This window comes from Ursus maritimus, unplaced genomic scaffold (assembly GCF_017311325.1).
Source record: "Ursus maritimus isolate PB19 unplaced genomic scaffold, ASM1731132v1 scaffold_14, whole genome shotgun sequence".
NCBI lineage: Eukaryota > Metazoa > Chordata > Mammalia > Carnivora > Ursidae > Ursus > Ursus maritimus.
This window is the reverse complement of record NW_024423786.1, coordinates 41,369,573-41,395,729: the sequence shown is the minus strand read 5'-3', so window position 1 is coordinate 41,395,729 and position 26,157 is coordinate 41,369,573. Positions and strand designations below refer to the sequence as shown.

At 37.2% G+C, this 26,157-nt stretch overlaps 1 protein-coding gene and 1 pseudogene across 5 annotated transcripts in view; one reads left to right on the top strand and one right to left on the bottom strand.

The window, feature by feature from the left end:
- The window catches only part of SETD2 (SET domain containing 2, histone lysine methyltransferase), a 121,909-nt gene that overhangs the window by 32,092 nt on the left and 63,660 nt on the right, over positions 1-26,157 (bottom strand). For 3 of the 5 annotated variants that reach the window (XM_040628906.1, XM_040628907.1, XM_040628908.1), the window contains exons 13-14: positions 6,854-6,902; positions 3,831-4,014 (exon numbers count right to left, since the gene is read on the bottom strand). In XM_040628906.1, coding sequence (XP_040484840.1) covers positions 3,831-4,014; positions 6,854-6,902 — 233 coding nt within the window. Of the gene's footprint in view, positions 1-3,830; positions 4,015-6,853; positions 6,903-26,157 lie in introns of those variants that run through there. The other 2 variants (XR_005834565.1, XM_040628909.1) reach the window with 2 other exon arrangements.
- LOC103674870 lies at positions 22,547-23,003 on the top strand (annotated as a pseudogene).

The following is a 26,157-nucleotide window of genomic DNA, read 5'->3' as shown; positions in this document are numbered from 1 at the left end:
GTTGAGAAAAACTTTTATTTTTTATTTTTTATTTTTTTTTTAATTTTTTTTTTTTTAAGGATTTTATTTATTTATTTGACAGAGATAGAGACAGCCAGCGAGAGAGGGAACACAAGCAGGGGGAGTGTGAGAGGAAGAAGCAGGCTCATAGCAGAGGAGCCTGACGTGGGGCTCGATCCCACAACGCCGGGATCACGCCCTGAGCCGAAGGCAGACGCTTAACCGCTGTGCCACCCAGGCGCCCCGAGAAAAACTTTTAACTCAGTAAAACTTCCTTTTAAAAATGAGAGTCCATGTTCACATAAAGACTCATACATATACAAGTCTTACACTTGTCATATTCACAACAGCCATCTGGAAACAATCCAAATGCCTATCAACTAATGATTTATAAACGAAGTCTGGTATACCTACCCAATGGACTACCACTCATTAATAAAAAGGAACTACTGAGACAGATAATAACATGAATGGATCTCGAATGCAATCTGCTAAGTGGAAGACACATCAAATGCTATCTAGAGTATGATGCCATATATACACGACAGTCTGGAAAAGACAAAACCAGAGGGTCAGAGAGCAGAGCAGTGGCTGGCGGCCAGGAACTAGGGGTAGGAGAAGGGGACCACCTACAACGAGCTCAAGAGAATTCTCTAAGATGACAGAAATGTCTATATGATGACTGTGGGTGGTTACCTAACTGCAGGCATTTAAGTAAGTAAGACAAGTAAGTGTAAGACAAAACACATTGAATATTTCTGTAAATAATTTATATCTACTCATTAAATAAAGCTGATTTTTAAAACTGAGGGTGAGCAATGCAAACAAAGAAGATATTTTAGACAAAAACTGAAAAAATAAGATGAACAAAAAGTCACTAATATAATCTTTTAAAGAAAGGTCTGAGGAGAAAGAGGAGAACAAAGAAACTGATAAATGTAAAAAAATTAGTAAGCCAGTTTGTGTACATACAAAAAACTGACAATAACTGACGGGAAGAAGGAGCAACAAGAAATTATAACACTGGACAATAACAGCATATAAATTGGGAAGGCTGAATGATCAGAGTATCCTAAAGTACTAATATTGTTCAGGACATTGATTAGCTTTAGATTTTACTTAAGTGAAACAACAGGTTAAAGAAATGCCACAAAGAATTAAAAAAAAAAAATCAGCCATAAAGCTATTTATCTATCAGACACAGAAAAGCTGAAAGTAAAAGGAAGGAAAAAATACATATTGGTTATACCCTACCAACAGGAAGATAGCATACTTCTATTACCATCAAATGAAACAGACTCTAAAGCAAGTTCAATAAAATTGAAGAACTGGTATAATACAAACCGATTAATGGCAATTAAATTTGAAATTTAACAAAAATTTAAATATTGCAAACCATAACAGTATCTAGAACTAGATTATTATAAAACTGCACTATCAAAAGAGTAGTTCAAATAGTACTTATGGAGAAATTTAAATTCTTTTTTTTTTTTCTTAAAGATTTTATTTATTTATTTGACAGAGAGACAGCCAGAGAGAGAGGAAACACAACAGGGGGAGCGGGAGAGGAAGAAGCAGGCTCCCAGCGGAGGAGCCTGATGTGGGACTCGATCCTGGAACGCCGGGATCACGCCCTGAGCCGAAGGCAGACGCCTAACGACTACGCTACCCAGGTGCCCCGAGAAATTTAAATTCTTAAACACTTTACTTTGAAGAGAAAAATGCTGAAATTTAATGAGCTAAAAATCCCAATTATTCCAATTAAAAATTGAAAAAGTATATACAATAACCCCAAAAAAGTGGAAGAAAATAAAACATGACTAGAAACCAATTACCAAAATAAAAAAATACTGTTATTCTGTGATTTATACTGGAGGTACTTCTAGCAAAATAGCAAGAGCAAGGCAAAAGGACTAGAAAGGAAAAACAAAAATTTACACGATGGGGACTACTGACAAAGACAAAAAAAAAGGGGGGGGGCAAAACCCCCTATACTTTTGAAATATCAGTGAGAGTTCTATATGGTCACCAAACACAAGATCGATATACAAAAGTCAACTGCATACTACACACCAGCAACAAGCTGAAAATATAACAAAAAATTAAGGTCCTCAGAAATGAATATACCAAGATACCTAAGTCTTTCTGGAGGAAACTATAAACAAGGAGATTAATGAAAAAATATTTAAAATATTAAAGAAGACCTAACTAGAACAGAGCATATCCGAATACTCAATTTGAATATAGGAACAGGAATACTCAAAACTATAAAGATGGCAAGTCTCCTCAGAATCATCTTGGTGGGAGGGGAGGTAGGGGTAGGTGGAGAGGGGGTAGAGGGAGTAGGAGAAATCTGAAAAGTAGATCTTAAGGAGAACAAGTCTCAGAAAAGAAATGACATCCCAGGAGATCAAATAGGGGTTTGCCCTACTTGCTATCAAGACTTAATATGAGATCCAAAACAGATCCTCCCACATAAAAAACTTATTAGAAAGAGACTGCTGCAATCAAGGAGAAAGGATGGGCTTTCAAGTAAATGGTGCAGAGACAATTGGGTATCCACTTAGAAAAAAATGAAACCATATCTCTACCTCACAACATATACAAAAATTAATTCCCAATAAATTAAGCACAAGAAAAGAAAGGAAAGGAAAGGAAAGGAAAGGAAAAGAAAGAAAAAAGAAAAGAAAAGAAAAGAAAAGAAAAGAAAAGAAAAGAAAAGAAGAGGTATCATCACCTCAATGATAGGGAAGAATTTCTTAAAACACAGCACTAACCACGAAGGAAACATACATGTGATATATTCAACTACACCATAATTAATAAATTCTATATATCAAAAGACACGAGAGCTAAAATACAAGCCACAAACTGGGAAAAAAATACTTGCAAAAATTATTACCCAAGCAGAATTATATTTAGAATATAAAGAATCCCTAAAAAATAAATCCTAAACTCCAAAAGATAAATACTAAATGAACAGCACCTATAAAAAGACACTTCACAGAAGAGGAAACAGGAATGGCCAATCAATATATGACAAGATGGTCAATCTACTTAGCAATTAGGGTAATGCAAATTAAAATCATGATGAATATACTATTTCAAACCCTGACAATCCCAAATTAAAAATTTTGGCAATTGCACTATATGACTGTAATCAAAAAATAAATTTTATTTTTACAAGATTTATTTATTTGTTTGAGGGGGGAGCACATGAGTGGGGGGAGGGGCAGAGGGAGAGGGAGAAGCAGACTCCCTGCTGAGTAGGGTTAGGGTTAGGGTTAGGGACTCGATCCCAGGACCCTGGAACCATGACCTGAGCTGAAAGCAGACGCTTAACCAACTGAGCCACCCAGGCACCCCCCAAAATAAATTTAACTTTAAAAAAACTTCTCTGGAATAAATGTTTTCTAGTACCCAGTGGGTCATCATGTGGCTTGTTTTTCTACAAGCATGACAAAGACAGCCTCTGACATAGGGATCAATCAGCATTTTGACTGGTATGGCACAAGATTCACTAGAAAACAAAGTTCTGGCTTTTGAAGATTTACCATTATCTTTGAAGAGTTATTTCCCACCAATCTCCACTCCCCTTTAAAGAACAAATCTTTGGCTTCTCAAATAGCATTTAAATGTTATCAAGTAGAAACCTAGTCTTCACTGTCAAAAAAGATTCTACCTCAATATTTATCAGTTAAGTTTTATACTCACTGATTATCAAGAAAATATATTTACTCCAAAACCCCTTGGTGCCCAAAATCAGAAGTATTGACTTGGGAACTTTTTGACTGGCTCAGAAAAGAGAGTAACTCACACAGGCCACTTACCTGTCATCTGGCCTTTTTGTTCCCCGCTCATAGGCAGAAGAAGGTGGTGAGAGAGAGCCCCTTCGTTTCCTTTTCTCTTTATTTTGAGTTTGCTTGTCTGGGTCTCTCTCTCTTGACCTGTTAGGAGTCTTTGGGGCAGCTGTTTGATCTCTGAAGCCAACAGCATCCCTTCCTCGTTCAGTTACTAAGGGAAAAGGGTTTTTAAAAATTTACTTGGCAGACTCTTCTCCATCATGATAGCATGTCAACTGTATAATACAATTTCTATCCAACAAATGGGTCTATGGACTCCTCCCTCACAGGCCCATCTGGAATTTGGATGAGACACAAGGTGTTGTGTGTGCACACAATCTACTTCCTGAAAGTCTCTGCCATGAATTTTCTTTTCCACCTTCCCCAAACTCTCAGTCCAAGCCTTCAACGTTTCTAACAAGTTCTGTGGAACACACACATGCAAAATGTTCCCATTACCTTTAACAAAGCAGTCTGCTTGTAGTTCAAAATGTAAAAGCCTTCTACTGGCCCTGTAACTCTGCACATTTACAGTTTATAGAAGAGCAGTCTGGCATGCTAAGCATAAAAACCTCAAAGGGAAAAAGTCTCTTCAATAAAAAAAAAGGGGGGGGATTAGACAATTTTTTTTAACAACTACCATTTCAAAAAAAAACAAAAAACATTACAAACACAGGATGACGATAGGTGATAACTCAGCAAGTTATCAAAGCCAGAGAGCTACATCTTCAAAAAAAGAATGCCATTTTCCTACTGAAAGATAATACTACTAACCTTTTCTACTCAGCTTCTTTACCTAGAATGGTCCTCACTCAATTCCACTGTCACTGCTCCCAAAAGCTGTGCTAGGTATTACTTTTCACTGACCACACCTCCTACTTTCTCATCCCCCTAAGAAGTCTAGATCCCACAACTGAATATTTTAATATAAATTAATTGGTACTACATGCTGCTGCTTTGTTAGCACTGCTACCCTGATTAATCAGATAGCCCTCTTCTTCTTAAGAGAATTTCTTATAAAATATCTCTCATAGCACAAAGCAGATTCACAATAAACATGAACAATTTTTCTTTTTCTCACCTCAGAAAAACATCCTATTACTTGTTTTCTTCCCTAGAGTCAGGGTTAGGTTTACATATGCCATTCTTGTAGTTCTCCTGTTGGTGGGCTCAAAACTCCATTTATTTGCAAAAACGGTTAATCAATGGCCATGTATGAGCATTTGTCAGTGAGAACAGAACTCATCTCTACCACACACTAGTAGAAAACGCTATACAATTAAAACAACTGTTCAGCTCACAGGGTATCGGAGCACAACACCCTTTTGTGAAGTACTACTATCTAGTTTTATCTGGGTCGGCCCATGACTACTCTATTTCCTTCTTAAAACAAGGTTCTTTGTGCTGGTATTAACTTCCTTAAAATGTAGCTATTTCTTCACTATATCCTGGTAAAGTAAGAAAAGGAATCATACTAACAGTTCATATTCTGACTCTGCGTCTTAGAATATGTGAGGTAGAGAAGTAGTTTCATTTATTCTGGCTGATTATTTTCATATTATAAAATGAAAGTAAAGCTAGACTACATATTTCCCAAAATATTTAACAGTGCTTAGGAATTTTAAAAGTTCTGAGCTCTTTAATTGCTTGACATTGAGGGGTAACACAGAAGCCAGGCTTTAATTATAACTATTTCTTATAAAAAGCCTGAGACTGATGGGGGGGGGGGGTGTATGTGCAGGAGAGACTAAAGTCGGCACACAAAAGGGGCTTCCTGAAAAGACTATAGTCATCCATTATAGACAATTTTCAGAAGGCATCTCTCAGAGGGCACACCAGACTAGGTATCTGCAAAATATTGGGGGGAAACCCTCATAGATATTTAAGTTTTGCCCATCTTGCTAATGATTTCAACTCACTGAACCCAAGGAAGCTAGGCTCTGATGGCCAAGTTTACAGTGCCACTGGTTTTGCCAACCAGCACTCCTCAACCCTGCCTTTTTCTTATGGGAGAAGTTCTCTGTAGCCGTAAATAGGATGTTTGGCTTTGAAGAAACTAAACCAATAGAGTTAAAAATATCCAAAACAAAAATAAAACCCCAACAACGATGCAAGGTACACCTCACACAGCTTTAACCTATAAGATTATTTAACCAATAAGATTTAAGATTATAAAAAGCTCTTCATGCCAAAAATAGAGAAAAAGACCAAAAACAAAACAAAACAAAAAAGAAACAAAAAGGATAAAAACCCAAAAATATGATCACACTGGCTCCTTCCCTCTATTTATGTTGGGTCAATACTGGAGGGCTCAAGAGATCGACAATAGCCACGATATTTGATCTACTGCTTTCATCTTTAAAGAAGCATATTGGAAAATAACCAAGCGGTAAAACCTAGAAACCAGACTACCATAGCCTACCTGTTATCTTTTCTGTAATAATGATTCTTTTTCCTTTTTCCCCCCAAGATTTTTAAGTAATCTCTACACCCAATGTGGGGCTCGAACCTACAACCCTGAAATCAAGAGTCATCTGTTCTACCGACCTAGCCTGTCAGGCACCCCGGTAATAATGATTCTTAACCTTGTAAGGGATCACTGACTTCCTGAGAATCTGATGAAAGTTCTGAATTTTCCCCAGAAAAATTAATGTAAATAAAGGATTTTGCATATAAACATCTATAGGTAAAGACTTACACAAACATTTAGAAATACAGGTTTAACAATGCCTGCTCTAGAGAACAAATAAATGGAAGAAAAGCTACTAAAAGCCACGACTTCAAGGAAAGCAACAACACAGGCAGTGAAAAGGGACATCCCCTGTGGCAAAAATTCATTAAGAAAGAATAAAAAGGCAAGTTTCCAAACGTCTATACCAAATATTTCATTTACCTAATTATACACTGTCCAGTTTCAAAAACAAAATAGCTAAAGTTCTTTCATTTACCTCTGCATATTTCCAAAAGAGTATTTGTAAAGCCATATACACAGAGTACCTCTGAATACCTACTTGTGTTCTCCTTTTCAGTTTGACTTTTCTTTGGAATTCGATATACCTCCTGCAAAAATAAACCAAGAGAAGGGTTATTAGTATGGAGTGGAAGTGGTGATTGTGTTGAAGCTGACCGAATTCACATGGCGACAAAGAAACAGGAACAGGCTAGTATTTAATTATTCTCCAAAATTTGACTTACATCTAGCTTTAAGTAAAAATAGATGCTGGTCCCTTAAAAACAAGTAAAAATTTGTAGCATATAAGCTACACATATACACATACACACACACACATTTATTATGTATATGTATGTTTCATTTTGTTTTTTAAACATCTACCAAGAGGTTTGCATGATCTCATTAGCCAAGTAGCAGACTAAGTAACTGGGACTTTATATTTCTGGCAGGAACATACTTTCTGATAATCTTCATTTTCATATGCTTTCTGCATATATAATGAAGTCATCTATAGTTTCTTTACTGAGAGTATTCATAAGAACAATTCTAACCGCCCACTTGCCATCCCTATTTAAGGGAAGAAGGGTTAGTAATTACTTAGCTACATAAAAACACCTCAGAAAAACTGTATAAAACCGTATGTGTAAAGACAATGCCTGTTGTTCAGATTTTTCTATAAATGCAAAACCAACGTGACTAATGGCCAAATGTAATATTTCCTTTCATACTGTTATTTTAAAAAAGATAAGCATTAGATCATTGGTGCTCTTGAAACAGCATCTAATAGTGTACCAAAATTGTTCTTGACAAATGTAAGCTATGTTTTTAAGCCCTGAATACCTTTTCTTGATGTAGGAATCTAAGGCTTAGAACGTGTTATGTCCCCTGACAATCCCTTGCTGTTCCAGTCATCAAGTAGCTCAACATTTCCTTATCCAGTCACCTTGGTTTAAGTGGGCGAATGGCAAATCCACACATTCTCAATGGTATATCACATGATACTCTCCCTTTAGAGTAATCTCTTAATATTGACCATATCTATATGATTTGGTAACTCCATTTTTTTTTTTAGCAATTACACTCCAAGAAAATCAAAGAACTCCTCTTTCCACATGATTATTGGTTCTAGCATATTTGTGGAAAGTAAGAAATAATCCACATGCCATACAACTGAGGCAGGGTCAAAATTTAATATTCAGTTACAATTAAAGATAATAAATATGGACCACACAGATCCCGGGCAATCTATATGAATGTAGATTTTTTAGAAAAAAACCTTCAATACTCCACGCATGTTGATAAATTACCTAGTAAAGATGATGATTGTCATGATTAGATGTGTACTTATCCTGTGTGCCAGGTTATCATATTAAGCATTTCAAATGCATTACTTTTTTTGAGCTTCAAAACACCTCTATGAGGTAAGTACTATCATCTCCATTTTACAAATGAGAAAACCTACTTAAAAAACCTAGCAACCTGACCAAGGTTACAATGCTATCAGACAGCATGACTCCACAGCAATTTTATCTTCTGTACTAGATGATACAGGATATGGTAACAGTCAGCATTATCTGGGAAGGAATACCACTTTAGGAACTTAAGCATAAATGCAAGTGGCATCCTCTATTCCCCCAAGCCCTCTTTCCTATGTAGGACTTCCACTAGAGCTGTGATTCTCCACTCTGGCTGCACAATTAGACCACTCCAGGAAACTTTCATAGAAATACTGTGCCAGACAAATAAAATCTAAAATTCTGGGCATGAGTCCCAGGCATCTGTATTTTTTTTTTTTTTTTTAAGCTCTCCACACGATTCTGATGCCTACATGTAGAAGTTTGAGAACCGCTGAACTACTAGCTTCTCTTAGCAGCCTTCACTCATTCCTCCTCACAAGGGAGAATCTGAGAGAACAAACTGTGTATGCCTGTCCTCAGCTCAAAGCCACCTCAGGGTGGCTCCTCAGAGGAATGTCTGGAGTTGTCTAGCTGTCAGTGTCTAGCTGTGGGTAATAGTGGATCAGGGATAGATACAGTAAAGACAAAGCTGACACTCTTAGCTCTGACTCCTCTGTCCACCCCCCAGGGGGTTACCAAACTTGGGGGAAAAGTAAGAATGCCACTTATCAGCACCTACCCACACGGTAAGAAAAAACAAGTATTCTATAAATTTTTAAAGGCTTGAAAATGACTGCTGCATTTGGTACTCTGTAAATCTAGGCACTCCCAAAAGGTAACATGTTCATTCATAAAGGGTGCTTAGAACATACAGATAATGCATGTCTGTGTTAACTAAGGATTACACAATTTTTACCTGTTCAGTTTCTTTTGCCTAAGGTCGGGCATTGCAAGTGTTCATTACAAGCATTTATACTAATTTATCACACAGATCTCAAGTTAGGACCCATTCTATGGTGGCAATGACCATACCAGAGGAAATGTTTCTCAAAAATATATTCTTAACTCCACCAAAAGTTTAGAGCAACTGGGGGCTACTGGGTGGCTCAGTCAAAAGTATCTAACTTTTGATTTCGGCTCAGGTCACGATCTCAGGGTTGTGGGATCATGGAGTCTGCCTGAGATTCTCTCTCTCCCTCTACTCCTCCCCCACCCCCCCAAAAAACAAACAAAAAAGCTTAGAGCAAATGCTAAGTAGAAAATGTATCCCGATGTTCACAAAATGGATAATTATTACTGACTTGTGACCAAGAGCTACTGACTTTTACTCTGTGCCTAATACTATGGGGAACAATCTCCATCGACATGCACCCAAGTACTTAGGAGATACTAACTCGATCCTCCTCTTCATATAGTTAAAGCTGTGTATAAAATTTAACTGGAAACTCAAATTATCTACTTGGAGGCCCTGAATTTTTCCAAGGTCTCACAATAATGCAACCTGACGGAAGTAGTCATGTGAAGATTACTATAATATTTCTTAAAATCATTCTATCTTGTGGATAAATAGCAATAAGGTTAGCTTACATGATATGGAACACTGGAATAATGTCACACACCTGCAGGCCATTCCAGAAAAATGTTTATCTGAGTTGGCTTCATTCACATTAACCCTCCATGTGAAATCACTTTCCTCTGTTAAAAATTCTACTCAAGAGACTGGCATGTTGAGAAACCACACTCATTTGTCAGTCAGGAGGTCTGGGTTTGGGGACTATCCCTGCCCTCAGAGGGGCCTAAAAGAATCTGGTTTCCCACTCCACCTAACACTCTTTACCCATCACCCTGTTTTACTTCTTTGGTGTCTAGGTGCTGCTCCTAACTAACACACACTCACATGCACTCAAAGCTATAATTCTTATTTTTTTAAGTGATTTTTTTTCTAGTTGTTCCAGCATAATATCTTTTTTTTAATAAATTTTTTTATTATGTTAGTCACCATACAGCACATCCCAAGTTTTTGATGTAAAGTTCCATGATTTATTACTTGCATATAACACCCAGTGCACCATGCAATACGTGCCCTCCTTAATACCCATCACCAGCCTATCCCGATCCCCCACCCCCTTCCCCTTAAGTAATTTTTAAATAAGATTTTATTTATTTATTTGTCAGAGAGAGAGAGCACACGCACAACCAAGAGCAAGGGGAGTGGCAGGCAGAGGCAGGGGGAGAAGCAGGCTCCCTGCCGAGCAAGGAACCCTATGTGGGACTCGATCCCAGCACTCTGGGATCATGACCCGAGCTGAAGGCAGACGCTCAACTGACTTAGCCACCCAGGTGTCCCTCAAAGCTACAATTCTTAAGGGCCAAGACTGTCTTACTCTTTGCTATATCTCTAGCACCAAGAAGATGCCTGTCACATAGGCAACACTCAACTACTTGTTGAACAGACCAATAAGAGAAATTTTCATAATTTGCAGACATTACCACACAGTGCTAAATAACTTCAAAATATCACACAGCTCATTTTTTAAAAATCACTAAATCTATTCCTTCATTCTCTTTTATCCCTGGTAAGAATGCTGTTTACAGGCCTCACATATAACCACAAATGTATTTGTGGGGTTGTATTTCCAGGGTCAGATTAATAAGTGTGCCTCTGCAACATTTTGAGCACTTATCAATGCTTAGAACACCCCACCCTTGGTCAATTAATCATTCCTCTTCAAAGGTTCAAAATCAATCTTCAGAAATTGTTTGATAAACAATGAATCACCGATAAGCTCATGCACAAGCAATGCATCCAACAGCCCTTTATGAAAGTACGTAAATATGTGTGGAGTTGTTTTTAATTTGTAGACACAAAGACAGCATGAGTTCTCTAATGGCTATTTGTGGAAATATGGTATGCTCATCTATAGAACAAGTATTTAGGTAGAAACTAGGTGTTAAAAGCACATATCAAGGGTCTCCTATTTTTAAAGGACACTGGAGATACGTAGTAGCAGCCACCATGAAGTTCACAGGCTAACGACTGTGGCTGACGATTCTTACTGTGTGCCATGTCCTTTAACTGCACTCTCATATACTCTTACTCTGCTATGAGAAGTACCTTTGCTGTATCTACAGTACATAGCAAACAGGCTCAGAGAGGTCAAATAACTATGCTAGGGTCATATGGTGCTGCAGTGAGTTATATATCGAACCCAGGATCTAAGCCTAGATTTGTCTCGGTCCAAAGCATACACTTTTAACCACTACTACCACCTCCTGAGCACTCAAGGAAAAGAGAAAGTAAACATACAATATCTTATACTAAAACTGGCCTTAGGAGAAAAGACTGGAAAAATCATCCTGAAGGAAATAAACATTTGAATTATATTGAAGGATGACTAGAAGTGGAACACAGAAGAAAGAGGGTGAAGATAAAAACATGGTAGACTGAACACGTGTTTATTCCAACTCCATCCTGAAGTCCTATAAAATGACAGTGAAAGAACAAAAAAGGTATAAACCCATCTGTATTATCTTTTCTTTCTAAGAAATGAGTACTGAATGTATGTGTACACTTAAGTTTCTTCTATTCCATGCATTCTCTTTCATGTTCTTTCATTTGAGGATTCACAAACAAACAAACAAACAAAAAAAACTGTATCCATGAAATTAGATGCTCTTTAAAAAAAAGATAGCAAAGGGGTGCCTGGGTGGCTCAGTCATTGCGTGTCTGCCTTCAGCTCAGGTCATGGTCCCCTAGGGTCCTGGGATAGGGCCTCACATTGGGCTCCCTGCTTGGCGAGGAGCCTGCTTCTCCCTCTCCTGCTCCCCCTGCTTGTGTTCCCTCTCTGTCTCTCTCCCTCTGTCAGGTGAATAAATGAAATCTTTAAAAAGAGAGAGAGAGAGCAAAAATAAGAATAAATAAGAATTATGATAGAAAAAAGAGCTGAATGTCACCCAGAAAGCAGAACAAAAAGTCAAGAAAGAAAATGGAAGATCAAAAAATAAAATCAGGGGTAAGTGCTAGATGACTTACATCTAATAGCAGGTATGCTAGAAAGCAAGGAGAGAGAAAACGAAGTATAAAAAAGAAAAAATGAAAAAGAAAATTTTTTAGAACTTAAAGACATGAGTCACCAGATGGAGTCAGAGCACCTACAAAGGAATCAAAAAGGCATCAGACTTCAATAGACAGCAACACTGTCTAGAAAAATAAGCTAGAAAAATGATACGATGTCTTGAACATTTTAAAGAAAAATTTATTCCCAAATGATAATTATATGATCTGCCAAACAAGCAAGAATAAAATAAAGGCATTTTTCAGATCTATAGGGTCTCAAGATTTTATCTACCAGAAGAGAATGTTGAAAACCAAGACTGGAGGATCTAAAATTCAAGCTCCTCAATTCTGTGTCATGCATTTCATAAATGATCTACAGTATAAATAGTGCCATACTAGATACTTAAAAAAAAAAAAAAACTATTCCTGAGAGAGCAATGGAAAAACACTGGCAAGTTAATGTAAATCAATTACTTAGCATTTAGAACATGACACAGACATATACATATTTGCATATAAATTCAACAACTGGGTATTCAATAATATAGATCAGTTACCCAAGCTCTACTTTTTCCGCAAATAACTAGGAAGTGGTGGCTACTTAAAATAACACCTGCAAAAGATCTAAAGATGTCATTCAAATCTGTCATAATTTGGAAAAAAAAAACTATCTTCCAACAATACTATCCCTAACAGAAAATCTTAGTTATCTAGAAACTGCATTTTTAGAGTGACTGCTACAATTAGCAATAGCAATTTTTTTAAAAGATTTGAGAGAGTGTGTGCACAGACAGGCTTACACACCTGAGCAGGGGGAGGGGGGAAGAGGAAGGGCAGAGGGAGAGGGAGAGGGACAAGTAGACTCTGCACTAGGCTAGAAGCCCAACACAGGGGCTCGATCCCACCACCCTACCCCGAGACCATGACCCAAGCCGAAATCAAGAGTCTGATGCCCAACTGAATGAGCCACCCAGGCGCCCTAAGCAATTTTTTAATTAAAAAAAAAAAAAAAAGAGAGACAGAGAGATGGATGTTTTGAATATGGGTTACTAAGAAAATGATGCTATTAATAAAAATGTACATCAGAGAATGATGAACCAGTTTGTAAGAGATTATGAACTTGTGTCTGAAAGGCAAGTGGAAGAGTCAACAGAAAGCTGAAAATACAGATCTGAAATTTAGGAAACCGGCTAAGGAAAGAGATCCACATTTTCGGAAAATTTTAAAAGACGATAACTTATATTGATTATGGTACTTAGGAAATTGCTAAGAGAGAAAGTACATAAAGAAAAATAGGCTGACTTGAAAGAAAATACAATTTAAAGGTTGAGGGTCTTTATTAGTATTAATTTATGCAGTATGTTTTCTATTTTTTAGTAAATACTTGCCAGCCATCCCACTGCTGAGCACGCATACAGAGAATGAAAACAGGATCTCCAAGAGAGCTGCATTCCCATATTCATGGCAGCATCACTCACACTAGCCAAGATATGGAAACAACCGGGTGTCCGTCAACAGATGAATGGAGAATATGCAGTGTACAATTACACGATGCAATATTATTCAGTCATGAGAAAAAAAGAAATCTCGCCATTTATGACAACGTGGATGAACCTGGAGGATATTATTCTAAGTGAAATAGTGAGAACGCAGAGAAATTGAAAACCTTATACACTACCCGTAGGAATGCAAAATGGTACAGCTATCATGGAAAAGCGTCTGGCAGTTCCTCAAAAGTTAAATATGGAGTTACCACGACTCAAAAACTCCACTCCTAGATATATACCCAAGAGAAACGAAAACCAGTATTCACACACAAATTTGTACATAAATATTCATAGTAACTGTATTCCTTAGAGTCAGAAAGTAGAAACAACACAAATGTCCATCAGCTGATAAATGGATAACAAAAAAATCCATACAAGAGAATATTACTCAGCTATAAAATGGAATTAAGTACGGTAAATGCTACAATATGGATGAATCCTGAAAACATTATGGTAAGTAAAAACCAAATACAAAAGGCCGTTATTATAGGATTCCATTTATCCTTGTTCACAGACTGTGCAAATTCACCAACTCACTAAAATTTCTTTGTAATCCTCAAATCAGTTAGTTAGAAAAAAATGTTACGAATTCTTCCCTAAGAAGTTAAGACCACCACTGATGTTTTTTGGTGTACTTTTTCCAAATAATGGACTGATAACATGATGCAACACTATTCCCCAAGTCTCTCACAATCTTTTCACTACTCTTTCTGGAAATGCTTCTAGTATACTCATATCCTTGTATATTTTCTTTCCAACTTCTTTAATATCATTCTGACTTTATGAAATCAATGCATTTTTATTTTGTAACAGGTCTACATTGTATTTGTATTGCATTGCCTAATTTTAAAAACAGTGAGACTTTAGCTAAGAACGATAAAACCCTTTAGAAAGACAGATGCTAATGTTAACAGAGATGGGATGTTTAGATGACAATTTTTTAGTGTTCAGCTCATCAATTAATGTTTTTTGTCATAATGCCTGTTTCTCTAAGCAATCTTGAAACTGAAGATTAAGATACTAAGAACACCATTTATTTGTGTATCTGTGTGTATGTACATATGAATGTGGACTTATTTAATTACATGTGAGAGAGAAGCTTTTCCAAGGTAACTGAATGTTTGAAAGTGATTTCAAAAAACCCCACCACATCCCAGGATTTTTAGGTCTTTGTGAAGTTGCAGTGTCAAAAGCAAACATACCAAATATTTATCTGGATTTCCTGAATGGTAAAAATTTAGAAAAAGAGATAAGAACTTAGAAAAACATACAACAGCTTTGGGTAGGATATGACCATGTCATGGAACCTGATTCACAATTCTGTATACTAGTTTAAAGATTAAAAATCGGGGCTGGGTGGCTCAGTCAGTTGAGCATCTGACTCTTGGTTTTGGCTCAGGTCAAGATCTTGGAGCTGTGGGATAGAGCCCTGCATCAGGCTCCATGCTCAGTGAGCAGTCTGCTTGGAATTCTCTCTCCCTCTGACCCTCCCCCTGCGTTGTGCAAGCTCTCTCAAATAAATGAATAAATTGAAAATAAATAAAGATTAAAAATCCATTTTCTCAATTAAGAACAAAATCAAAAGATGAACATACAACATATAGCCTCAAAGTCTATGGCCCTACACCACCCCAAGGCCCATTCAAAGAAAAAAAATTACTGGACAAATACTGCTGTGTACCCTAGGCTCCTTTTCCCAGGAAAATCAGCACAAATTCTGTGAAACACCTTCAGTGGTAATGGTTCTATAACCAAGATTTAACTTCCTTTAACAGAAGGAAGAATTGTTAACTCCTATCATCATGTCCTTGCACAGCGTAAGGTCAGTGGTTTTACCTCACAAACTGTATTACAAATGGTGGGAGTAGAGGGATCTCCGTTAGGTCACATAGGTCTTGAGATCTGACTATAGGTCACAGAGGTCTTGAGATCTGACTACAAAGAAAATTTAGAGGAGAGCATAAATGTCTGGAGATTTCATAAAATCACACACATAAGAGGGGCAGAGGAAGGGAGAGTGAAGAAAAAGCAGAGAATAATTTCATTTATTCTTTTAAACCCCTGAAGATACTCTTCTAACTTCAGACAACTGGGCTCCCATGAAATGGAAGGTAATAAGATTGAATTTCAGTTTTCAGCCACTCAGACAAATGGGCAAAACATATGGTCACAGTTCTTAAAATAGGAAATACAAATGTAAAGACACTCAATACTTCATGCATAAGAGAAATGCAAATTAAAACTACAATAATATTCTATTTTTGCCTATCAGTCCAACCAAGATAAAGTTAGATAATACTTGTGTTGGCCAGGGTGTAGTGAAATAGGCACCCCATGCATATATATTGCTGATGAGAATTAAATTGTTATAACTATAAAGATCAATTTGGCAAGACCTATTAAAATTACAGATAACACAGACCAGGACTCATATATACTACTTTTAGTAATTTATCCAACATGTATATTCCAAACAAGTATATATGAATGTGTTTGAAATGACTTACATAAAAGTTCCATGCTAAGCTAAAGAAAGGAATCAATCACAATGGCCAAAATAGGGGACTGGTTAATATGGTTAACAGGAGACTGATTTGGGCATATCTTTAAAATAAAACCATGCAGAGCTACGAAAACTGAATTCTTTAAAACTTGGTATAAAACAAGCTTCATAATGTATTAAACAAAAAACAAGGAGCTAAACAGTGCTGCCAGCTTTATTAAAAAAGACCAAATACATGCACACAGTATGCACAAATGATCTCTGGAAGGATACACAAGAAGTTGGTTGTGCTGGCTGCCTTCAGGGAACAAGACAGGGGGCAGGGGTAGGAGCAAAACATTTCATTGTATGCCTTCTGAACCCTGTATCATGTACAGGAATGGCCTATTTAAAAATGAAAATGAAAAGAAGAGAAAAAGATAATAAATATGCCTCAGAAGAAGCCCTCAACAAAGTACCAAAAGACTTTTTGGGCATTATGGCTGTATTCATGGTAAAGAGCACCGCCTGAGGGTTGTGAGGTCTCAGGCAGAGAGGCCTAAGGAACTGGAGACTCTCAAAACAACTTCTAAATGCTCTTCAGCAAGCGCCATACCTTGAAAGCCCTCCCAGGTCACTGCAGTTCACTTTAAACTTGTCCCCCCGGCCCCTCCTTCTTCTCCAGCCTTACCCAGCTTAGCTCTAATTCAAAGAATCTATCTTAACAATGCTCACGTTTATTCAACACACACCTAAATGCGCTGGGTTTAAGCTAAGTACTAAAGCACAAGGTGAACAGTGGACACAAGTCCCTGCTTTCAAGGCCTCTCTAGCCCGATAGTAAATATGTATGTAGAAAAATAAGTGTTTCATGCCGATAAATATCACTGAAGAATAATTAAGGTCATGATGATTAAATGTTTCTCAACTTCAGAGTTTTGTTTTCTATGCAAAGTAATTCCAAATCTAAGATTTCTCCTTAACACCTTTCAAATTTAACTACCTCTTATATAATTTTTCTAATTAAAACTTAAAAATCATCACAGCCCTCCAAGTGATTATACTGAAGTTGTATGTTGCACCGGTCAATCCAATGCTGCAGTTAAGAGTAGGTGGTCATTATTTAACATAGTACTGGAAGTCCTAGCCACGACAACCAGACAAGAGTAAAGAACAAAATGCATCCAAATTGGTAAGGAAGATATAAAACTTTCACTATCTATAGATGACATGGTACTATATATAGAAAACCTTGAAGACTCCACCAAAAAACTACTAGAATGATAATTATTTTAGTAAGGTTGCAGGATACAAAATCAACATACAGAAACCATGGCATTTTTATATGCCAATAATGAAGCAACAGAAAGAGAAATTAAGAAGGCAATCCCATTTATAATTGCACCAAAGATAATAAATACCCAGGAATAAAATTAATAACCAAGGAGGTAAAAGACCTGTACTCTGAAAACTATAAAACATCAATGAAAGATACTGAAGACAACACAAACAAGTAGATATTTCATGCTCATGGACCGGAAGAACAAATATCCATACTACCAAAAGAAATCTATTGATTTGATGCAATCCTTATCAAAATGCTACCAACATTTTTCACAGAACTAGAACAAACAATCTTAAAATTTGTATGGAACCAGAGAAGACCCTGAATAGCCAAAACAATCTTGGGAAAAAAAAAAAAAAAGCTGGAGGTATCACAATTCCAGATTTCAAGTTACATTACAAGGCTGTAGTAATCAAAACAGTATGGTACTGGCAAAAAAACAGGCACACAGATCAATGAAACAGAACAGAAATCCCAGAAATAAACCCACGTTTATATGGTCGTTTAATCTTTGACAAAGGAGGAAAGAATACACAATGGGAAAAAGACAGCCTCTTCAACAAATGGTATTGAGAGAACTGGACAGCTAAATGCAGAATATTCAAACTGGACCACTGGCTTACACTATATACAAACATAAATTCAAAATGGATTAAGGACCTAAATGTGAGACCTAAACCATTAAAAGCCTAGAAGAGAACACAGGCAGTAATTTCTCTGACACCATCCGTAGCAACATTTTTCTAAATATGTCTCCTGAGGCAAGGGAAACCAAAGCCAAAATAAACTATTGGGACTTCATCAAAATAAAAAGCTCTGCACAGTGAAGAAAACAATCAACAAAACTAAAAGGCATCCTACACAATGGAAGAAGATATCTGCAAATGATATATCCATTAAAGGATTAGTATCCAAAATATATTAAGAACTTACACAACGCAACACCACAAAAACAAATAATCAAGTTTAAAAATGGGCAGGGGCACCTGAGTGGCTCAGCTGGTTAAGTGACTGTCTTTGGCTCAGTTCATGATCCCAGGGTCCTGGGATCAAGCCCCATGGCAGGCTCTCTGCTCAGCGGGGAGCCTGCTTCTCCCCCTCCCTCTGCCTGCCCCTCTGTCTGCTTGTGCTCTACCTCTCTGTCAAATAAATAAATAAAATCTTTAAAAAGAAAAAAGTTTAAAAACGGGCAGAAGACATGAACAGACATTTCTCCAAAGATATCACTCATCATCAGGGAAATGCAAATCAAAACCACAATGAGATATCACCTCACACCTGTCAGAATGGCTAATATCAGGGGTCCCTGGGTGGCTCAGTCGTTAAGCGTCTGCCTTCGGCTCAGGGCGTGATCCTGGCATTCTGGGATCGAGCCCCCATCGGGCTCCCTGCTCGGCGGGAAGCCTGCTTCTCCCTCTCCCACTCCCCCTGCTTGTGTTCCCTCTCTCGCTGACTGGCTGTCTGCCAAATAAATAAATACAAATCTTTTTAAAAAAATGGCTAATATCAAAAAGACAAGAAATGAGTTGGTGGGGCGCCTGGGTGGTTCAGTGGGTTAGGTGTCTGCCTTCTTCTCAGGTCATGATCTCACGGTCCTGGGATCAAGCCCTACTTGGAGCTCTCTGCTCCCCAGGGATCTGCTTCTCCCTCTCCCTCTGCCTCCCACTCATGCTCTCTAATAAATAATTTAATCTTAAAAAAAAAAAAGAAATGACTGTTTATGAGGATATGGGAAAATAAGAACCCTCCAGCACCACTGGTAGGAATGCAAACTGTTACAGCCACTGTGGAGAAAGTACGGAGGTTCCTCGGAAAGTTAAAAATGGAACTAGCCTACAATCCAGCAATTGCACTATTGCGTATTACTCAAAGAATACAAAAACACTAGTTTGAAGGGATAAATGCACCAATATGTTTACTGTAGCATTATTTATAATGGCCAAATTATGGAAGCAGCCCAAGTGTCCATCAATAGATGGATGGATAAAGAAGATGTGGTATATATACACAATAGAATATTATTCAGCCATAAAAAAAAATCTTGCCATTTGCAACAACATAGATGGAGCGAGAGAGTATAATGCTAAGTGAAATAAGCGAGTCAGAGAAAGATAAATACCGTATGATTTCACTCATATGTGGAATTTAAGAAACAAAACAAATCAGCAAAGGAGAAATTTAAAAANNGGAAAGAGAGAGACAAACCAAGAAACAGACTCTTAACCATAGAGGACAAACTGATGGATACCAGAAGGGAAGTAGGTAGGAGGATGGGTGAAACAGGTCATGGGGATTAAAGAGTACATTTATCATGATGAGCCCTGAGTATGGAAGTGTTGAATCACCATATGGTACATATGAAACTAATATAACACTGTATTTTAACACTACTGGGGTTTAAATTAAAAACGTCAAAAAAATTTAAAAGAAGAGTAGGTTGTCAACCCAGCACTGCAGTTAAGAGTAGGAACCCCCCAACCCCCCTGGTGTCCCACCCAATCATCTAGAAAATACTTTTTGGACCATAGTTCATTCCTTTCCCAACTCACACATATACACATCCCTGTTTGAAAAGCTGCTCTTATTCATGAACTCTCGCTCCACAAAACCCCAGTTTTGCATATGATTTCAGGGCTTCTGAAAATTCCCTGAAGTTCAATCATAGATCACAGGTTGAAAATCTCCACAGCATTAAGGAAAAAAAGATACTTGGACAAAACACTAAAATGGTAGTTTCTACGATTTCAGAATGAATTTGGACTTATTACAGTTTCTAAATCAGAAGCAGATTAAGAGAACATCTGAAGTATTCATCAAAGACATATAATTATGTGAAATGCCTAGCAAGAATACAGAAATCACTATTTACTGAAACAGAAAAAGGAATGGAAAGAATATGGGATTTAAATCAGAAGACCTGAGTCAATTTTCAGCTCTGTCACTTAAAAGCTAAGTCACAACCTCATGGGCCTGTTTGTTTTCCTTTACAGGGGATAAAAACACCACAACTTACTTCACAGGGTTGTAAAGATTATATGACACTCATTCAAATGTTTTCTGATCATTTATCAAATAAAATACATGCACCACAGATTCAATAAGCAGTGTGATACCACGGAAAAAGATGGACCTTCTTCACATCTTCATTCAAAGATCTCTGAAGTGCCGAAGGACATACAAGGCTCTCATAGTACCCTGGGGAGACTTGAATGACCAAGACAGAAGTGTTCTCTGACCTCACACTCTGTACAAATATGAAATGTTATGTGCTATGGCTGGAAAGGATGTTATGAGAGCATATAGAAAGGGCAGAACACTCTTAGAGGAATGAGAATGGCTTTCCTGGGGAAAGGATGAAACTTCAACGAGAAGAGACATCTAAACAAAAGAGTGTTTTCACAACCGAGTGAATGTGTGTTTGTGTGTGTATGAACATTAGTAGCACAGACCCACTGGTGGGCGAGAATGGCTTTGAGGTGATACAGCATAAACGAATAAGGACTAGACTATGCCACTGTATGAAAGCCTCGTAAGAAAAACGGATTTCACTGGAACAGTGTTAACGAGGAACCATTTAAAAGTTTTCAATAGGATAGTGATACGAACAGATCTGCAGTTCCAAAAGATCACTCTGGCTACTGATTGTAGGGGCACATAGTAGTCATTCACTATTATTAAGAGGTATTATTATAACCACTATTTAAAGATGCCATAATAAAAGTAACCCTTAGTATAAAAATCAAGAAATGGTCCCTGCCCTGGAAGATGCCATGGTGCAGTGAGGGGAAATAAGCACCTAAACAACTAATTTTAGTAGTACAGAAATACAGAAAAGGACAAAGCATCACAAAGGATAAACCGCAACTTATAACTCCAGATAAAGGACGATTTTAAAAAGGAAAGAAAAAAAGATGATATTCCAAGCAAAGAGAACAGCATGTACAAGGACACAGAAGGGTGGGTACGTATGAACAGCCTGATGTGACTCATGCACTGAACGTGTAAGAAACACTGCTGGGCAAGAAAGTTAGATAAACGTAGAAGTACCTCCCATGCAATATACTAAAGGCTCTATCCTTTAATTAACGGAACTCTGTGATGCTACTAGAGGTTCCTATTGATCACATCTGTGTTTTTAAAAAGATAACATCATAGTGTAATAAAGGATAACAGGAAGGGGGAAGGAATGGGAGCAAGAAGGACAAACAGGAGGTTCTTGCAACCATCCTAGCAAGAAATGACAGAACTGAAAATGGCAAAGAGGAGACGATGTGACCTATTTAACATGTAGGACAAAAGAAATCTCAGGTGCTCCAAGAAATACCACCTTTTAAGGGATAGGCAGAAAAAGAACGATCAGTGAGAGTCACAGGGAAATTCAAATGATTCAGAAGAGGGTGTTGTCTCAGAGTAACAGAACGAAAGACAAGGAAATGATGGGCCAAGTACATTATATGTTCACACATTTACTCATATATAGGAAAACACATATACATATATACATGTAAATATATACATATGTATATGCATATATGTATATATATAAATACATGTATTTATATGCAAGTATGTATATAAATATGGATATAGTTACAGTCTGCTGACAGCTCCTATAAGCAATTCCCCAGTAGCAAAGACTTCATCTAAAGCCCAGATCTTGGTTTTTAAAGATCATTTTCCATCACAGGAACCAGAGCTTCTTGGACAAATGGCCAATTCCAGGGCTGGGTAAGGGAAAATACAAGATAAGCCTGGAACAGCATATTGTACCAGATTTTAAAAAGTAATGGCAACATGTCAAAATCACACAGAAGAGAATTTAAAGAGTCTCACACTGGCTAAACAAGGGACAATTTAAGGAAATAAATAATGAAATTGATGGGTCATAATTCACTGTATAAAACAAGAATCCATGAGGCTCTGCAGCATAATTTAGGTATTGGAGGAGCTCTGGTTGTCACACGCTACAAGATGGGTTTCCCTGAAGCTGCCAGTTCTTTTAGAACTCATCAAATTGAGGCTGCTCCAACCAGATCTGCAGTTGCTAGATTTAAGGCAAATCTTGTCTTTGAGGAGACTGAGAAGAAGCTTGAAGAGGAAGGGGAAGAGTTTGTGAAGAATTTATTTGCCTTTAAGGCGAAGGATGGCCCTGGGGTAAAGAAGCTACCAGGGTGGTGGATGTGAAGAACACTAAAGGATCAGCGCTTCCTAACTCACGTAAGAAGACTGAATATACAATCACAATGGCTGACCCGAACTTGCTGGCTTTTTAATGACCGGTAGAATGAATGCTCAAGGCAAATTGAAAATCACTGGCAACATGGATCTGGCTATGAAGTTACAAAGTCTTCAGCTTTAGCCAGGCAAAGCTAAGCTGTGAAAAACTCCCTTGGCCTACCTTTGAAAATTAAGATGAGATATACAGACATATATCCATATATTTCACTGTCAGAACTTAGAAACTACACACTGGCAAACAGTATGAGATTTGTTTTTAATTTCCTTTTCTAAGTAGGCTCCACATCTAACATGGGGCTTGAACTCACGACCCTGAGACTGACAGTTGCATGCTCCACTGACTGAGCCAGCCAGGTACCCTGAGATTTGTTTTTAAATGGCTGTGGCCAATTCTGTTCTTCCTAAACTCTGGGTGAACAGAGCCTAATGGTATACTACTGCTTTGCTGAATTTCATACAACAGTGCATTACAAAGCTAATACGGTAATTATGGTTTGGATTAAAATTGAGTTTCAGAAAAAAATTAGGAAAAGCAAAATCTAACAGCTATGTAAACAAAAGCTCTCATTTTGCTTATAAAGTATATTTAAGCATCATTCTGCTGAAGATTCGATTTAAGTCTTCCTTGGGAGAATCAGGGAAGAAACAGAACACCAGTAGCTGGCCAGTAATTAGTGTGGTGCACTTAATGTTCTTCATCTACTTTCCATTAATTGTTTTAAAAATTCTGTATTAAGATGTTTAAAAGAAAACTTTTAAATTTTGCATTTCATTCCATCAAATGGTATTTTCTTCCCAAATCAAAATAAATCTGAAGGAAGTTTTGGGGGAAAAAAATCTATAGCTGAACGCAGGCCTATTTTTGAAGTAAAAATATTTTTTAAACGTGTTTCCTTCTTGAAAAATCAGTGTGTATTTTTGTTGTTAAAAATAAATGAACAGGGGCCCCTGGGTTGCTCAGTTGGTTAAGCATCCAACTCCTGATCTCAGCTCAGGTCTTGACCTCAGGGTTGTGAGTTCGAGCCCCTCTCCCAAATTAATTGAACAAATAAAGTTTGCTCTGAGATGCACTTTTCAAATTACAATCTCATATTTAATTAAATGGGTAAAGCTCTCAATCCTTTGTTTTAATTTTCCTTCTTCATATAAGTTTAGTTTAATTATCCATATTTAGCTTTCTTCCTAGTTTGTCTAATGCTAATGTAAATTCTTATAACTCAGTAAGATACAGGGTAAAATAATGCTTTTGGAAGAATGTTTAATAAAAAATTAAAAGAGCAAAACACACACACACACGCACACACAAACAAAAGACCAAGAATCCATGAGTCTAAACTTATATTAATCAATGAATACAGAACTACATGGGAGAGAAGGGAAAGCTCTTGCTTATAAGAGGGTCAACCAAAACACAGAAGTAAAAGGGATGATGGGTTAGAAAATCACCACTTGGCAACCATCATAGTTGTAAGTGTCAGGCAAATTCACCAGATGTTGAAACTAATGAATAAATTTGATAAAAAACGGAGTATTTACATACTTCCAAAGGTGATCCTCTATGACACTTTTTAATTATAAGAAGAAAACAGTAACTTTACACTGGAAAAACCTGGCAGACACCACCTCAACCAAATGATCAAAGCTGATGATGCCAGCAATGGGACAAATCAACATCATGTGAAGAACGCTATTTATTTTAATATTCCTAACAAAATGCAGGACCTGAATCCAAAAGAAAACTTCAGACAAGCCCAAACTGAGGAATAGACTAAAAAATTCAAAAATATTTTAAAAAAATTTGAAGTTTATAAAGGCAAAGAAAGACGGAAGAACTATTCCAGATTAAAGGCTACTAAAGAGATACAACTCAATGTAACACTTAAACTCAGATTCTGGATCAGAATTTTTTTCTTTTTTTTTTGCTATAGAGGACATTATGTACACAACTGGCAAAATCTGAATGAGATCTGCTGGTCAGATAACAGTATTAAGTCACCGTATTTTGCTGGTTTTGATAAATATACTGCAATCATACAGAAGAAAGTCCTTGTTTTTACAAAATATACACTAAAATATCTAGAGGCAATGGGCTTCACATCAGTAATTTATTCCTTAAAAGTTAAAAAAAATTAAGAGAAAATGACTAAGCTAATTTGGTAAAATGTTAACATTAGGGAATTTGGGTGAAGGGATAAGAGGAATTTTTAGCAGACTTTTTTCTGCATTTGTCCCTAGAATGTGTATCACATGCAAAATACACAATAGTATTCTTACAGTTTTCCTGTAAGTCTGAAATTACATCAGAAGTTAAAGTTAGCAATATTAAGAAGGAAAATTTATATATTTTTATTATGGTTACATACAAGACTAGATTATACCAACTTATCTATACTCGGAAAGTCCCTTAAGTTTCCAACTAACCTGATTATGGTCCTGAGGAAAAAACAACATTCCTTGAAGGTCTCTTGGCCCAGTAGTTCAATTACATATATCCTCTCCCACTTCTCAGTCTTACCTCCAAATTATTTAAAGTAACTTTTCCTAAACAGACTCAAGATTTTTTTTTTTTTTTAAACTTCATGAGCTATAAATGACTTCACTCAAAATCAGAATGTTCCAGGGAGCCTTGGTGGATCAGTCAGTTAAGATCTGCCTTTGGCTCAGGTCATGATTCCAGGGTCCTGGGATCAAGCCCCGCATCAGGCTACCTGCTCAGTGGGGAGCCTGCTTCTCCCTCTTCCTCTGCCTGCCACTCCCCCTTCTTGTGTGCTCTCACTCTCTCTGTCAAATACATAATTAAAATCTTTAAAAAAAAATCAGAATGTTTCAAGCAGTCAAGCTCTGAACTTTACAATTCAGATCACTTATTGGCAAACTTCTGTAAAGGACAAGACAGTAAACATCTCAGGCTTTGTTGACCATCCAGTCGCTGAAGTAATTGTTCAACTCTACCCCCACAGTGCAAAAGCAGCCATAGACGATATGTAAATGAATGAGTATGGCTCTGTTCCCAAAAAAACTTTACAAAAACCGGCAGTGGGGCAGATGTGGCCAACCCCTGATTTAGACGAAAGGATTTATCTAGTAATAACAAAAGAGACTACTAATAAATTTTAGACCGGGTTTGTCTTTTACCAAGTCTGATACTTATATAAAAATTTCAACGCAGTAGTATCCAAAAAACATGTTCTTTAGGGGCAATTCTCAATTTTAAAGAAAAGGATAATAGTGATCCTTATGGATACAGAATAATCTCAATGAAGGATTTTGAAATTTATTACAGAAATCCAGGGCAC